Source organism: Apostichopus japonicus, chromosome 17 (assembly GCF_037975245.1).
Source record: "Apostichopus japonicus isolate 1M-3 chromosome 17, ASM3797524v1, whole genome shotgun sequence".
Classification (NCBI taxonomy): Eukaryota; Metazoa; Echinodermata; class Holothuroidea; order Aspidochirotida; family Stichopodidae; genus Apostichopus; species Apostichopus japonicus.
The window spans coordinates 4,813,491-4,830,807 of NC_092577.1; the positions used below are offsets into that span (position 1 = coordinate 4,813,491).

Below are 17,317 nucleotides of genomic sequence, written 5' to 3' on the forward strand. Positions count from 1 at the left end.
CTATACCATTGGCATTACCGACATTATTTGCAACTGCAACAACTTGATTCCTTTTTTGAGCAAGAGCTTTCTGCATCTTGACAAAATCTTTTGTAACAACGGAAACGAAAAATGGTTTTACATATTACATGACTTTCAGCTACATTTGCATAATCTGTTCCGTATTCACTCAGTTTTTGTATATGAACGTTTATATGTATGCTGTTATATTCCTTTAACGTATTACGGCCTATTGATGCTTTGCGTTATGGATTGCGCAAGCGGTATTCGTCAGGGAATTTCCATGTTGAAATAAATAGTAGTTATGATGGCGCTGTTTCCCTTTTATTAATAATATATTTACATTTCGTACGTATGGTTGTTTATCGGTGTGCAAAAGAAATTGCTTAAAGTTACAAATATGGGATATTAATTAACTGTTGATAATAATTACTACATCTTCCGAAAATACCGTTATAATAAACAAATTTGTATAAAGTAAGTTAGACAAATAAATACACATTGTGTTACCTATATGAATATTCATGTCGAAGGACTGGTGCGTTCATATTAAGTAACACATATAAGTTTGTCAATTGTTGCTCCCCATCCTTCCCAAAGTTTCCCATGAATTAAAATTGATGAAACGAAAGGATCTTTTATAATAGCCAAGCCACGGCACAGGGGACACCCCCCCCCCCCCTGGAGACAACTGTGGACCTCACCAAATTTGTTCCATCATAAAATGTGCAAAAGGTCACATGTTAATGTACATGAGTACCGTTTCCCTCCGGCCTTCAATTGTTCCGGCTCCTGTAAACTCATAATTCCTGGCTTTGGGCCTACGGTGATATGACACTATGGTATGAAACGATAAATATTTACTTTCCTGACATGACGTGATTGCTCCAGCAATAAAATTTAAAACAATGTACACGAAATTCTTCTTATATAATACATATATATATAAGCATTTATTTCAAAGTTTCATATCAAAGGTCGAAGGGGCCGGGTTTTTTTTAATCAGTTCTCATTGCGTCAAGCTAATGAGTATTTATAAAGGTAGGATTACGTCACGGCAAAGGACATTTGCACACGGCACTTTTCGGTCGGTGGCAAAAATGATTATTCCAAAGCCCAGGCCGTACATAATTTATTTCTAGACAATGTTCTCTTGTTGTCGGTAAAGCATTGTTTGGTTCACCATGCCGCCAGTTCGTGTACCTCCAAGGGTCGCCGTTGTCCCATTGCCAGTAATCTGAAGTGAGTGAAAGAAAATGAACGTTATATCTCAACTTAGAAAAGACTCGTTACCAACATCACATTTAGCTGATGGCCTCTCGAAACCACTCTTTCCTCGATCCAACTTTTCCCTCCTCCCCTTCTGGTCCTCACTTCTTCTCTAACCTTCGTCCCCCCCCCCCTCCCCTCCGTCTCGGACCATAGCCAGGAATTCTCGGTTCGGGAGGCACCAACAATTTAAGACGAGGCACAAGACTCTTTTCCTGTAACTTGCGACGATTTTGTAACCCCTCCTCCCCATGTGCGACTGCTTGGCCACGAGGCTGCCTTCCCGTCTCGGTCTCCTTTTGCGATATTTAGATTTAGTTTTGATTTGGGGTATGCGAACGATTGGGGAGGTGCTGAGGACTTTGAAATGGGTGTGGCGAACTTTGTGAGAGGAGTGAAGTTGCTCCATGTTTAATTTACAACAGTACTTTCTTTCTTTGAACTTGACTAGCGGTAAATTACAATACTGCCCTCTATTTTTCAATTGCCCGTACTCTCCTTGACGTGGCATTTGATATAATAGCGCTATTATTCAAATTGGAAGCTTATATTGATAATTATTAAAATAGGTTATGATTAGCCGATGGTTTGATGCAAATAAGTTAGTTATAGGAGTCACCAGATTTTAGTTGTACTTGGATGAAAGGTCAACCCATAAAGGCCGCCGCACACTAGCCCAACTAAATCACGAATCGACTCTCAACTCGACTGTCGTTTTACGTGAAAACAAAATCGAATATAGATACCGTAGTCAGGTAGTGTGCGTCTGCTTAATACGCAGTGTGCGTGTGCTGAGGACTATACAACTGAACACGATTTCGCCCGTTTTAAGTCGTATCGGCTTCAGTCGGGAAAACTGAATATGTAGCGTTTTCCCGACTGGTGAATGATTGTACAGTGTGCGGGGGTTAACGACTCAAATTGCACAGTTTTAACAAAATCTAACCAAATCACGGGGTAATAGGTCTGCGTGTGACGTAAACGAGCTCCAGTCGTTAACAGTAGAAAGTCGTTGTGCGCGCTGATCAGTTGGTCAGTATGCTGGGTCGGGGGGGGGGGGGGCGGGGGCGGGGGGCGTGATTGGGAGGGTCGGTGCGGTACATGGCTCTTCACGACACTCGAAAACTATGTCATGACCTTCGTAATCAGTCGGGCAGTGTTCGGCGGGCTTCACGTTTTGTACTTAGTCCGAGTACTTTTAGCACAGGCTACCAAATTTAATTAAAAACAAAACCTAATTTGGAAGGTTTTATCTTCGTCACAAACGTGAGAATTTTCTTACTTACCGTCTCTGCAAAGGTCAGATCCACCGATCCACGACCTTTGACCTTTCGTGACAGTATTTGCTATGAAATGGTTTTCACCTGCAGAAGTGGATGATGCCAGACACGCCTCTTCGTCACTGCAAGCCGACTCCGCAGCTTCAAATGAAAGCGATTCATTAATGAACAGGTAACAAGATCTCCTAAAATAGTACCAGCCGTTCGGACAAACTGAAGAAATTTGAAGAAAAAGGAATCGTGGTAAAAACAGAGGGCAGTAAACACAGGGAAGTTGAGAGAAGGTTTCTTCCCCATCTCAAATTATGAGTGCATGGAATGTTGTCAAAAGAGGCAATTTTTACCCTTGATTTACTTCAAGATTATCCCCTTCCCATTCCCAAACGCCACATTCAATTCAATGCGAGGTTTACGCCGAGTGTTGTTCTGAGAGAGGACGGTCCCCGGAAGTAATAATGTCACCGGGGTCATCGGGGGTATATACTTTGGGATACAGTGGGACATATAAAGAGCGATACACACAAAGTTAATTCAACGCTTTCCGAAAAGAAAGTGGATTCTGTATGCATTTCATACCACAAAATCCAACATTTGGTGGTTTTTTTTGTTTGTTTTTTCAACACGTTTCTTTTAAATAACATCTTGTTCACTCTCCACTAACACGTCACTTTTCAATTACTATATTATAAAAAAATGTTCAACAAAAGTGCACTAATTCTATATTAGTTAGTAAAAAAAGAGGACACACTTTTCCACAAAAGGGGAATTGCTTATGTATATGGAAAAGAAGAAAACAAGAAATTCGGTTGAGAGTACATTAGTAGTGAGTAGACAGGTAAGCAAGAGGCGGATGTAAAGCTAACATTACCTTCGTCGTTATCTTCAATAATAACTTCGGCTAGATTAGGCCGTCCAATCACAGTATGGTTATATCTGACGTCACGCAGATGAATATTAAATCGCTCCTCCCCTTCCATTAACTTATCGTCGATAATACCGACTGTCACGAGGGTTGTGTTCGGCCAATCGTATAACTTGACTGTTTCTTGTGAAAGCGGGAAATAATCCTGGCCTTCAGTCGCATCGTCTGGTGTAAGATAAATCTCTGTTGAAGACAGAAATCCAAAAAGAACTAGAACTGCATTTGCCTGCAAATTGTACTTGCAGTATTAGGAAGAACTTTTCGGTTGTTCATAGTGTTAGTGGTTAGGCGGACAACACAGCAGGGAGTATAGCCATGTAGGTACCTATACAAAGTGAGGGCGCTTGTGAGCGCCATGACAGGCTCAGAATAAGTTGGCTACGCAGCTAGCTTCTGTAAATGCAAATGTACAGAAACTATATGGCACTTTAAGTTTCAACGTCCAGTTATGTATAGGTTTCGTTCACTTGGCCAGTAATGCCAATATTGTAGCGCGCACGCGCACTGCAACAATCAAAAGCCCGATATAGAACTGACACATTTGACACATGTTTGGTGCTTTTACATTTTTATTCGCACGAGTTTTGTGATTACTTTTGTGTCCGAAAATAACGTTTTCCCTTCCATTTTTCTATCTTCAAACCACCTCCACACTTCCTTTCGTCCCCTCCCTCCCTCCCCCTCACCTCACCCTTTCGTCCTTTATCCCTCTCCTTCGTGAACAGTTTACAATTGTCACAAACAGCTGTTCACAATTGTATATACACAGCAGCGATTTGTTTATAAATTGGCAACTTAAAACTATCTACAAGGCATCAGGCGACAGGTTCGAGATTGAGAGAGGGTGTGTGTGTGGGGGGGGGGGACTTGATTCAGATCTTCTTTTTGTGGTGTTGAATTCTCGTCCCCCCCCCCCCGATTTGATTTTGTAGGTTATGTCCTTTCCCTTCCCCCTCTCCTCCTACCTACCCTCTCACCTCCCTCGCTTCTTACACCATTTATGGACTCTTTTATGTGACCAGCCTCTCTTCCTTTCCAATACATGGCTGATGACATTACTGCGCACATGGGACCTTTTTCATTGGTCTATATCGCTTCTTTAGAATGGCTTAATTGAAACTTCAAAATAACCCGTCCAACCAAAGAGCCACTACAAAATGACCCGTCCCACCACAATTCAGCCAATATTTATCAGCCAATAATCAGCCAAATAATCAATATCAGCCAAATAACAGCCAATATTTCTCATTTGCACCAAATATTATTCTTGGAGCCCCTTTGATATAGCCCACCTTAAAGGGTTCGGTTTACAATACATGGTGAACCCTGTCCATGCGTAGCAGCTCCCTGTATAACTATGGAAAGCCAAAAGGACAAGTAGCTGCGTCATTTGTTGTCCCTTTTCGTGTTCCATATATAACAACATGAGCGGAGAGTCCCACTTAGTGTACATATTATATGGAAGTACTTTAGTTACTTTCTATCGGTGTCAACAAACCACTACCGTAACTAATTTATGTCTATAGATACAATTTTGAATTTGTCAGAGTTAATTTGTGAGTGGTAGTTTGACCGGTCACGCAATACTTGATCACGTGATGGGAGATCAGTTCTTTCTAATTGGTCGATGGGGAGGGTCGAGGCCATCCTGTGCTAACAAAAGATAAAATACAAATAAAGAAATAAGGTTGGATAACTGTCAATTGTTGAATATTATCAAAGTGGTGTTTAATATAATGTTGTTATCATTGACCAAAAAAAGAAAAGGGAAAACGAACTTATGTGGAACAGAGTATCAAATACCACCTGTTACACATAACATATCGTCATTGTACTATCAGAGGCATAGAAATGTATTGCTGATTGATGGGAATGGGGGGGGGGGGGTGTACACTACTGTCATTAGATGGCGCACAGGGTGACGTCAAGGGAAAGAGACCTGGCAGGTGATCCATTAGGTGATGAACCCCACTATGGAACGCGAAAAGGGCAAACTTATTTCGTACGACGTAAGTTTATAGAGAACAGAATTTTAGACATCAACGTGAGTTTGAGCAACAGCGTGGTAAAACAGCAGCAACAACTGTAGTTTAGACAACAACAAACTTAGTTTAGACAACGAAATAAGTTTGCCCTTTTCGCGTTCCATACCCCACTGAAGCTGCATTTATTCCAAGGATATTTAATGTTCTCTTGTTGATCTTTTCTTGGACTAAAATCTGACAAGAAATATTCAATTTTTGAAACTGGTAACAAAAGTCGTGATTTTTACAAAGCTATATGTGCGTGTGTGTGTGTTTGCATGTCTGTGCAGATGTTACTAAATTGGTTCTTGTCCCTTGATGAAATATGGAAGTAATATAGTTGATAATGCTTGTAAATCAACAATGGGGATACGACAATACGAGCCTCCATGTCACGGCATTTCTGATGTAAATATTAAAAATGATTTCACAATATTCGAATCTGTCAAAAATGTCAAAAATTGATAGTCTTCCTTCAGTCGTTGGGGAAATCTTACGACATCTGTTTTACGAAATTATTTACTATTTTATGATAAATCCTGTCCCATATAACGCCATCTGATTACCCAAGACAATAGAATAAAAATGTGATCTTTTGAAATAAACACGCGCTTCCAAAGACAGGTTCATTTCAACCCAGCTAGGAGTCAATTCTACCAAGCTTCTGCACTAATTACATTTGAAGAGTGTTTAACAATGAAAACAGCTTGGTCTTTGTTTTAGTGGGCAGTTAATAAATGTGGTCCGGCGTATATTATGCTGAACACATGGGACGGAACCAGCAATATGACCCTATAGGGCGAGGTTGCGAGCGCGGGGTTAAGTGTTTAAGACTCGTGGGCCTTTGGGTGAGGCACCATGGGGAAGATTTCTGTCATCATTTCGACCCGTGTTTTTTGCAAAGAAAAGAAGGAAAAACTACACGGAGAGATTTGAGAAATGTACAAATTAAATGAACTATTGTAGAATCGGTAAAGATATGAAGGCGCTACTATACAGGTATATATAGCTTCTGTTCGTAAAGTATATTGGGATACGTTTGATAGAGTTACTGTAACGGTATTCAGACGTTAACGCAATAGCAGAATGGATTACGTAACGGTCTTAAGTTTTTAATCGTTTTTCCGTGTTCCTTCTACGTTCAGGCTGTTTACTCGAATGCATGCAGCCTAAAAAATATCGATAGAAGTGTTAGACACTACCATCGATCCCAGAAAATACACACACAGCTTGCTACCGTCGGTAATTAGACACTAGTGTACAGTCAATACATTCAGCTACGGTCAATACCCACAACACAGTGTACAACAATACAGCGATAGACATCTCAGGTCTAGATAAAAGATAACAAGGTATCACGTTTCATTACTGTCTGCATTTTGTAGCGACAAGCAGAAAACTTAACTTGCAAGCAACGGAAAGTTAACTTTTTCAGAACGCGGCACGCGGTTTGGGGCGAGTCTTCAATGCCTTTAAGCCCGACGCCGCACACTATACGCTACTGATCATGGAGTTTACTCTCCGACCCCGGCCTCGCCGTTGCCTTGTTATTAGAGACCTAAGTAGTCACGAATAATCCAGAAATATGCCATGATGGCCTAAATCGACGAGCCCATTGGCATGGTGACTTGTTTTCACTGCAATCCTGAGGAGACCGTGAGGATTATCCGGAGTCCAACTCGCTGGATGAGGTCGTGACATCTGACCTTTAGTAGGTGCAATGCGCATGTGTCGTGCGCTTACCAGCAGCATCAATGGTTAACAATTATTGACAACCCCGAGGAGCAGTTTGATCTGAAAGGCTAGGCTTTGCATTAACAGTCTATTACTCGACATGTTTTGAATGATTCCCTCAGGTACTCTAATTGAGGAAGTGAAATGAGCGAAGGGGCGGGAAGAGAGACATGCAGTTTTATTGGAAAATTCTAGTTCAATAGGTTGCGACCACCATCATAGTTTCTACATATATCTCGAAAGGTATGACTTTTATAGCGCGCCTTCCGTTTCCAAAATCCCGGAAATTACCCCATATCTTTAACGGTTCATTGGTGATGCACACCCGACGATGGTCACACCGACGAAGGGGACTGGGGTTGAGAGCGGATCAGTCGTTCGGTAGTTTGGTTTTCGTGCCCAGGTTCTTTCCTGGGCGACTTTTCCTTAAAAAAAAATCTTTAACGGTTCAAGAGAAATTAATAAAAAAGTTGATATTTTTGTGGGGGTACACGTTACTGTAAATTGCATCCGTGAAAGCAAAGATTGAGTTAAAAATTAATTAATGCTTACCGACGAAGATATCCTCAGGTCCAAAGGAATATGGCCGCTCTGCCACAATTCCAATGACCACGCGACCAGCGCCTTCTTGTGTGTAGTATTCATCACTGGTGAAGTACACTTGTATGTCCTCTGTTGTTTTAGAAATTAAAATACAAAGTTGGTAGACTTCGTTTTTGTAAATTCTAATGCGCATGCTCAAGAAAAAGTGTAGCTACAAGTTTTAGAAACGGAAATTATTAGAAGGGGAATATTTGGACATTAGCAGGAATTAGGAAGCCCTTATTGTTGAGAAATGTAGTCATATGTATATATATATGTATATATTATAGGATAGGGCACTGTCGGGATAGGTTACTGACAGGATTTGGGAACCGACATGATATATTTCAAGCAAGCAGTGAGAGGGCCCAAATCATATAAAAGAAGTGGCAAGCCCGTGGGCTCGGAGGCCATTCACACAAGACACAATTGCTTAGTCAGCAACTGACATGTGAGGATATCACGTCATCCGATTAATTTACATGTCACTTTCATCCATTCTCATCAATTTCAATAAGCGTTTGTTTTTCAACTTAATTGTTTTCCGTTTTATGACATTTTGGCAAACGGTGTTTATTTCTTTGTCTGTCAGAAACTCATAATAGACACAAAAAAATACTTTGCCCTCTTATAATACAGGAAACTGTTTCATTTCAATTTTAAGTATTTTTTTTTCCGAAAGAAACCTTGGCAATTGCTCAAGGTCAGGAAGCGAAATAGCAAATTGTACTGATGGCTTCAATACCAAATTTGGTAGCCTAATTTCGAGTGAGTCACAGCTATTGGTTGACAAATTGTAAGTGAAATTTATTTTGAGAGAATGTGTCAAAATAAATCTTACGAATAAACTTGTTTTTTCGCGTGCACAAGGAAGAAACTTTGAAGCGTGCATATACCCTAGAATTATATGCCAGGTGTAAAACACTTCGTCATGCAACCTCCTAACACCTGCAGATATGTAAAAGCCCGCCAGAAAAATATTACTGGTTTCGTAAAAAAAAAAAACCCATCTGCCCCCATATTTAAATACCGTGTACGCCTGTATATATGTGTAAAACTGGACTATGCATGCCAACTGATCCTCCTAACCACCCCACTCCACCCCAACCCCTCTGTCCTCGTTCCCCGTCCATTCTCATACCGCACAATCCATCAATTAAGCAAATTCCCTCAGATGCAAAGGGAAAGAATGAAAATGTGACCGAACACTTTTATAGTTGGCCTAAATGAATTTCAATTTACAGAAGTTACGACTGTGAAAAGCTCATGTTGTTTTAATCCTCCTCATCCCCAACCCCAACCCTCAACCCCCCCACCCCCCCACCCCCCCTTTCTTTCCCGTTTAGGATTAAGGATGTACTCACCGCTATTAATGACTACAACAGATAAGAACCACAGACAAAGTTCCAAAACACGATCCATAATTCCGTAAAATTGTCCGTATACTGATGAAAGAATTTCTCAACTTCTCAACGCGATGTTTGTTGAGGTGGGTGGGGGGGGGGGGGGCAGCTGTGTGACCTTAAAACCAACAGACCGACAGACAATCCACCGAACGATGGTATTAATTTCAAATCACACCGAAGGCTAAAAATGATCTGATTAAAAAAGTATTAACCTTGACTGGCAATAGCGAAATATATGAACCAACTGAAGCTGTAAATTGCGCAGAAGCGCGTGAAGAAACTCCGGTAAATATTCGGACGAACAGGTGTCAGAAAGTGGTCAGCTATAGTACGGTAGCTTAGAAAGGGCATCAGATGCTACGAGGACGTGGTTTTCACAGTTAGATTCAGAAAATTGTCAGCAAATCAACTTTAGCACCCAGAAAATCATTTCTTTCCAGAAATTTTGAAAAGAGTGAAGTTTCTAGGTTATAATAGCTCGGTAACTGTATTTTCTTCTTAGAAAGTTACCATATTGTTCGCATAAGAGATATAATACAAAAAAAATATGTCGGTGAAAGTTAATTTCATGTTTAAGTTCGCGGTTTCTCCCATGCATATAGGTAGGCCTAGATAGCTGACTGAATGAGCGTGTTGAGAGCAGAATTTAATAATTAAATAATAAGGAATAAATAATATAGCTATTAAGTATTAAAGTTTATGCAAGTTTAACATTTTTTGGCAGTCATTATGCTGATTGTCAATTTGAAGTTACTTCTACGCCACCGTATCATATCATGAATGGTTCGTTGTTTCTTGTAAGTTCAGAAACCGTTGGCACGTTCTGGAACAAGCTTGTACATGTTTATTATGTTACATGTAACCTCTTCCGATGTATAAAATGTTTCCTTCAAAATTGCAGAATATCAGGAAATCATTGAAGCCCTATTGACATATTGCATTCCTGTTATGAAATGTTAATATATATATTTTTTATTGCTAACTGATTGTGGGAACGAATTTCATCCGAAAAGACTCGTAGCAAAGCCAAGTGTCATAGTTCCCATGACGGTCTTATATAAAGATTTCGTTTGTAAAGTTGTGATAAAAAAACCCACCCCGCCCAAAACAAAAAATTCAGAAACATCTTGCCCCGTTTTCTTTTAAGAGAAAAAAAACACAATGGTTAAAAAGTAATTTTAAGTGGGCGCCATTTTGTGACGTTAAAGTGCCACTTGGGAGGTGAATTGAGTTATTTTACGTTTTAACATTATTTTTTGCATTTTCATGGTGAAACCAATCAGTATTGCTACTAAGATCATTACCAGCATTGGGTCATCTTAAAATCTCTATCATATCAATTTGATAGTACGTGACCAATATATACGAAAAATAGATTTAATAAAAAATATATAACTTGATGTATGCATATGTAACATATTTTTGTTTTGTATACGAGAACATTAAATGTTATCCCTCACAACGAAATTTAAATTCCTTAACTATTTGTGCGTATAGTTCATAACATGTCTCTCTCTACCCATACGGGTTAATATTCACGGTGTTGGTTTGTCTCCCGTTTAACCTTATATAGCACAACATCGCATGTATAGGCGATATAAAACTGTATAGCATATATGTATGTATATATGTAGTTTTTTAAAAAGCTAGATCAAAAGAATGGTATTAAAGTACACGATAGGTGTATTTGTCTTGTGATAACTAGTCAAGTGTGCTCATTCGCATTACAGAAGGAAACGCCGTTGTCATGTCATTCCTGTGGCTGCAGGGAAGATGTTAAAACGATCACTGTACAGCATATTCACATAATATACAGAATAGCGCTTACGTGTAACAATTTTGACTTAAGTGAACGCATAGACCTATATATGTAACTGTATAACGTATATCGCATGTATTCTACCAGTAACGTGCACAGGATGACGGGTGGGGGGGGGAGGAAAATTACACCCCCGTCTGATGAAGGTAGGGGTATGAACCTTAGGGCAATGGATAAAATATTGTAGGACTAAGGGGTGTGGCTGTGGGGGTCGTTAACGGCCCACATAAAGTGGTATGGAATCCCCATCCCCCGAAAATGTCACAGATCGGAGGTCAAATGGTTCATTCTGAGACATATTTAAATTTTAAAATAAGTCTTAATAATATTGTCTATAAAGTCACAATGCTAATAATAAATTTGAACTTTAAACGGTAAAAAACTCTAAACTGGACCCCCCCCCCCCCCCTTGATAACTTGCCATGTCATTATTTGAGCACGCTATAACTGTAATTCTACTAAAAGTACAGATTAGTAAACGAGGCCAAACGCGGTCATATTTTCGTCGCGCTTAGTTCAACACACACACACATACACAGAGACCCATCTTTAAAAGTTTGATATCTACCGCGATTGCTTTGGGCGCAAACTCGGTAAATTTAGGTCACAATGTGAACAGTGCTTCTGCACTCTCCCCTTCCCTCTTGTCGGTAGACGTGAATATAGAAGTCGGTTCATAATTTTGATTATTTTGATTATGATTTCCTCATACCTTAAAATAATACAACCAACAGTTTTGTAATCAACCGGAAGAAAGTGACACCCTGATGTATATTGAACACATTGAAAGAACGTTTAAATTTTACCCATTCATAATTGAGATGTCTCAATAGGACAGCGCAAAAAAATGTCTTTTTTAAATCGTTTTTAACTCTCGATATTTTAATGTCAAATGGAAAATTTCGAGATAAAAAAAAAGTAAAAACATTGTGACTTATCTAATGTATTTTTAATGTCCCTTCTGACACAATTTTCATAATGTGTGAGTTTCTGTGGAAGGATTGAATGTTGTTTTTATTTCGTTAATTATTATTTTATTTCATTTTTCCCTTCTCTATTAATTTTTCTTTCATGTGTTTTTCTCCTTTCTCGGTAAATAAGGAGCTCTGCCCCATAAGTGTTGAGGCCCCTCATAAAATTCCTGCCAAGTTTCCTTGGCGGGTACTTAAAACAATCCTTTTTACCGACGTTATCTGATTCATTCTCGTCGATATTATTTCGAGCGTTTTGCTACCCGTTTCCGTTAGAGGGATTGGGAGCATTTCATCCGTGTATAGAGGGCGTCTCGCTATTTGACCTGAACTTATAGCTGATTACGATCTATCAGTGCAAGGTGCTCTTTTTTTTATGACAAGCCTATATATTAAAGCTGCATTTTGCGTTTGGTCGCCGTTTTCTACTTTTTTGACATGTCCATCGAGTTTTTTACATCAATCACAAAACAGCAAACTAAGATATTAGCCAAGTTTTTCCCTGCCAACAACGTTAATTGGCGAGTAATTAAGGATATTTGCAGATAATGAGAAAAGTGTCCACGACAAATTCCACATTTAAATTAATCGCATACAGTTCCCCCATACCCACTAGTTTCAATTCAACCAATCAGAGATGCAGGTTTAGTTATGAGCCGTTGCTAAAAATAGATTCAAGACTTTGCGTTGGTACAACCAGGGAGTTGTTATGGAACTCCCCTGGTACAACTGCCATATAGACTGTATACAAATCAAGCATGGTGTTTTATTACGTATTGGTCAATGACGTTCGTAGTGTTTAAATATTCATATTATGAGCGAGGTTTATTGGTATCCCAACGGAAAATATCTTGTAGAAAAACAAATTTGAAAGTTGCAAATTTTTCTACTTTTATATGCCACCATTTTAAGTAAGATTGAAATAGATAAGCTAGTTACGTATGTCGTTATGGCATAGTGGAGTCAGTGAGGTTGAGAAAAATCATAGAAAAGGACGCAAAATGCTGCTTTAACATTGACCTATTAAACGTTATCATTAAGAAATCAAAAATATATGGATACTAGGTTGTTAAAGTGTCTGATTTGAATTTGAAGTATTTCTAAATAACCAAGTACATTTCCTGTCCTTTCTGATATAGGAGGGGAAATTTGATTGTCTCTTTCTTTCGGATTGTGGAGGAAGGAAGGTGGTAGGTTGGAGTCGAAAGAGATGGGGTAGGGGTAGGGGGTGGTGGGAGAGGGAGGGGAGTCCCAGTGGTAGAGGAGGGTAGGGTGAGGGTCTGGTTGGGTAGGTTGTGGAAGGAGGGGCAGTCGAAGAGGACGGTTCGACTGACTGGACTAAAGTTGATGTATATGACTTATTTATTATGTGATGGTTTCAGTCATAATTATATAGTCTATGAGCACCGTACATCACGAACACAAGTTCACTTTCACAACATGGACAGGTGCAGTTTGGTGTAAGGCAGGGGTGGGCAACCTTTTGGAATGAATGGGCCAGATATAAGGGGTGAAAAATTGACTGGGCCGCACCTAACCAACGACCTGCTGTTGATTTCAAACCTTTGATTCCGAGGACTTTCAAGCAATAGCTGTGTGTACTTAATCTGTATTCACAAAAAACGTAATGTCAATACAGTACAGTTTATAATTAATGGGGATAATATGCCTACCTGACAGCAATATTAGTGCCGATAAATTCTAAGCAGCTAGCTCGGTTTTTGTGATGATGTAAAATAGATTGATTTTTTTCTTTTTCTTGAGACACGGGCCGCAAAAAAATCACGGGCGGGCTGCATGTGGCCCGCGGGCCGAAGGTTGCCCACCCCTGGTGAAAGGGTACGGTATAGGTTGACAACGTGACGTCATTGGAAGGGTACAGGAATTCTATAAATCGCTTGTCGGCTATTTGGCTAGGACCATGTGTAATGTCTATACCTTCCGAATTAAGGACTTGTGATAGTCATTGGACGTAACATCACCATGATCACACGTTCATAATCTCCATGTAAGGGGACTGGGGGTGGGGGTGGGGGTGTGGGAGGGGGGTCGAAAGTAGATTAATTAAGTTGGTTGCGTTACCAGGTTCTATCTTGGGTGACTTTTCTTAAACAAGAAGTATCGCTCACCAATGACCTTTAACCTGATAAATGTCAGTGTCAGTTTCAATATATAACGGGACTGGGTTTGAGAGTGGATTCAAGATGCATGGGCTTTGCCTCCACAGGCTCTACCCTTGGATGACTTTTCTTAAAAGGTGTTAAGTCTCGCTGACAGTATAATGGTAGTTGAAGATTATCCATGGCTGTGTTGGATAACAATATTTTATAACTTCAATGATGCAATTAATGACGATTCGAGATACAAGAAGGAGAGAAGGAAACAACAGAACGCTATAGGAAAAGGTGATTTTTTGTGATGAAATCTATTTCAGTATTCTATAGTATTGTACCTACGTTATTATCTATAAGATATTAGAGATATGTACTAAAAAGTATCTATGATTATTAATGAGAAAAAGGCAAGAACGCTATAGATTGCTATTTATAGAAAGTTACAGTAAATTTTACTGTATATAAATGAGACGTTTGTCACCTTGTAGGGTGTCAAGGTTTCAAAGTCAAATGAGGAGTAGACGCAATCCCCTTGATACAATTCCTTACCCCTCCCATCGGAGATCAATACATCTCCTTACCCCCTGCCCCAACCACCCCCTCACCCTCCTTCCTAATAATAATAATCTCTAAACACATGTTAATGATGTGTTTGGGTCACAAACGGTGATAGAAATTGGAAAACTATCCAATGCTAATACCACTTTATACTGTCCGATTATGTCAAGCTTTAAAGCACTCATACTGACAGTATGAACAGTTCCTTATCTTCATCTGATTCTAATGCTAATACCACTCTATACTGTCCTCCCGTGTAATGCTTCAAAGCACTCGTACTGACAGTATGAACAGTTCCTTACCTTTGATCTGATTCTCATGCTAATACCACTCTAAACTGTCCTCTCATATCGTGCTTTAGAGCACTCGTACTGACAGTATGAACAGTTCCTAACCTCTATGTGATTCTAATGCTAATACCACTCTACACTGTCCTCTCATACCATGCTTCAAAACACTCGTACATACAGTATGAACAGTTCCTAACCTTGATCTGATAGTAACATGATATTCATACTGCTCATACTGTCAGTACGAGTGCTATTCAAGTACAATTCAAGTTCTAACACATTGTCCCTACTACTGTTATCTATGTATATATATATATGATCTCCTGACCTTGCCCGGAAGTACTGCACCGACCTAACTCGGAAGTAACATACATAACTGGAACATGGAAATATTACTTCAGTGGTTGATATCAAGGAACGACTTATCATATAAACATGAGTTAAAAAGAGAGTAAAACAACAAACAAAATGAATCATTCAGTGATCGGAATTTGTCGCAATCGGTTAAGAAAGTAATAAAGATATTATATGTTAATTCGGGTGGAAGGATGGATTCATTTGACAGGATTGAAGTAAGTTCCCAAATGACTTGGAAAAAAATAATATAACGTGTTGAAACTTAGGCCTACATGGACTAATGCAACACAACAGTCTCGATTTCAAACGATTTTCAGTAACATAGAATACACAATGATCAGGCGCGGATCCATAGGGATGTGGGGTGTACCCCCCCCCCCTCACCACCATGTACCTTTCGACCCTGTTTAGAGAATACTATAAGAAAAAGTTATTAGCACGATCTTGCATGTAGACCTAATTTAAAGCATAAATATGCTTCAAAATACCCCATGTCACGTCAAAAATAACTTTGAGGGGAGCGATGGGAGGGGGGGGGGCCGAGGGTCACATCCCCTCCTTTTAAAAACCATGGATCCGCCTCTGACAAGAAAGTTAGTACAAACGTTAAGAGGGCGCTATTTAGCCCATGACAGACGTATACTCCACAATATTACAAACCTCACCTGATGGATCTAAATAGAGTTGTCAAGGTACATGAAAGTGCAGGACACGAACATTAAACTGACATACGCCATTTTATAAAGAAATGTTATTATGTGAAACATAGAACATAACTGTATACGTGTAGAACAAGATACACGTAGTAACATGAGTTTTTACAATAAAACAATTCGAAGACGTGTTTAATTTGAAGAGTTACGGATTTAGATTTAGATTATATTATAACTGATTTCGTGGACTGTAAAATTATCCTATATGATCAATGACTAATTTTATCCGTTGAAAATATTTACCATTTACAAGGGCTGAGGCCTTTAAAAACAGTATCGGGAATGTCAAACAACGGTATATATGCATTCTTGTTCGTTTCCTTTGAGAAACTAAATGACCATAGGTGTATAAAAGATAGAGGAATGGAAAATATCGGAGGGGGAGTAGGCCATCTTAGGGACCCCCCCCCCCTCCCACCCATCCCACCTTGCTCTGACTAGGTAAAATTCATACGACCTTACAAGCTAAAGACGAAACTCGACAGAGAAACCCTACGTGTATAGTCGGCAATGTGCATACATCTTACACACTGAGATGTACACAGCATTCCAAATATACTAACAAGACAATGGTTTAACTTTAACATGATATGTGAAAATGGCGGAAGAACTATAAACAGATGTTAAAACCACACTATAGAGTATGTTTTAGCGATCTCTACAATATAGCCTAGGTCTGTACCATTATTGGAAAGTGTGAAAATCTGTAGTACCATGCAAATATTGTAATAATAATCTTTTATAACAAATGATTACTTCATAATAAAACAAAACCACACTTAATTACAATAGAAATTAATATGGTTACTTGTTAATTAATATGGTTACCCGGTTCATTAGAACAGCAGCTTATTAATTGATAATTTGAAGACATATTTGGGTAGCACTACCAGGCGTCCGTAGGAACGGAAATCATCTTTTAGTATTTTGGGATATAGATGTATTATTGCGCGTTCGTTGAACCGTTAATGGCCTTCTATTACCGTCTGCTTTCTGACCTTCGGTGACCTTTACTTTCCTAAAACTGGATAGACTGCTAAACATCTATGAACTAATTGCTTGCAATGACACGGTGGCTATAGGCTATACAACCATACTTGTATAGATGCTACTTCCGGTAATCGTCTCATTTTGAATAGAAACTACTTCCGGTGCCAAACGGATCTGAGACGATACTGTCATGGATGTCGATGAATAGAGGAATGTAGGTGACGTAATCTAGAAAATCGACCACCCCTTTATCTTCGCGGTCAAATTTATCGGTCACCTGTACAAAGG

General features: G+C 39.4%; 2 protein-coding genes across 12 annotated transcripts in view; both read right to left on the reverse strand.

Annotated features, from left to right (window-relative positions):
• Positions 1 to 219: 219 nt before the first annotated feature.
• On the reverse strand, positions 220 to 9,489 carry LOC139984332 (lectin-like). Its single transcript, XM_071998212.1, has 5 exons — positions 9,176 to 9,489; positions 7,782 to 7,901; positions 3,418 to 3,654; positions 2,556 to 2,762; positions 220 to 1,237 (listed from the first exon to the last, which is right to left on the reverse strand). Exons 1-5 carry the CDS (start codon positions 9,231 to 9,233, stop codon positions 1,053 to 1,055), a joined length of 807 nt encoding a protein of 268 aa, XP_071854313.1. The 5' UTR covers positions 9,234 to 9,489; the 3' UTR covers positions 220 to 1,052.
• Positions 9,490 to 14,422: 4,933 nt separating this feature from the next.
• The window catches only part of LOC139984293 (uncharacterized), a 53,053-nt gene continuing 50,158 nt past the window's right edge, over positions 14,423 to 17,317 (reverse strand). For all 11 annotated transcript variants that reach the window (XM_071998145.1, XM_071998147.1, XM_071998149.1 and 8 more), the window contains one exon: positions 14,423 to 17,306. In XM_071998145.1, coding sequence (XP_071854246.1) covers positions 17,166 to 17,306 — 141 coding nt within the window. In that variant the 3' untranslated portion in view covers positions 14,423 to 17,165. The remainder of the gene's footprint in view (positions 17,307 to 17,317) is intronic.

Coding starts and splice junctions, on each gene's coding strand:
- LOC139984332 (XM_071998212.1), bottom strand. CDS start 9,233: ATGGATCGTGTTTTGGAACTTTGTCTGTGGTTCTTATCTGTTGTAGTC. Junction 2,763..3,417: donor TATTGAAGATAACGACGAAG/GTAATGTTAGCT, acceptor AAATTTCTTCAG/TTTGTCCGAACGGCTGGTAC. Junction 1,238..2,555: donor ATCTGACCTTTGCAGAGACG/GTAAGTAAGAAA, acceptor CACTCACTTCAG/ATTACTGGCAATGGGACAAC.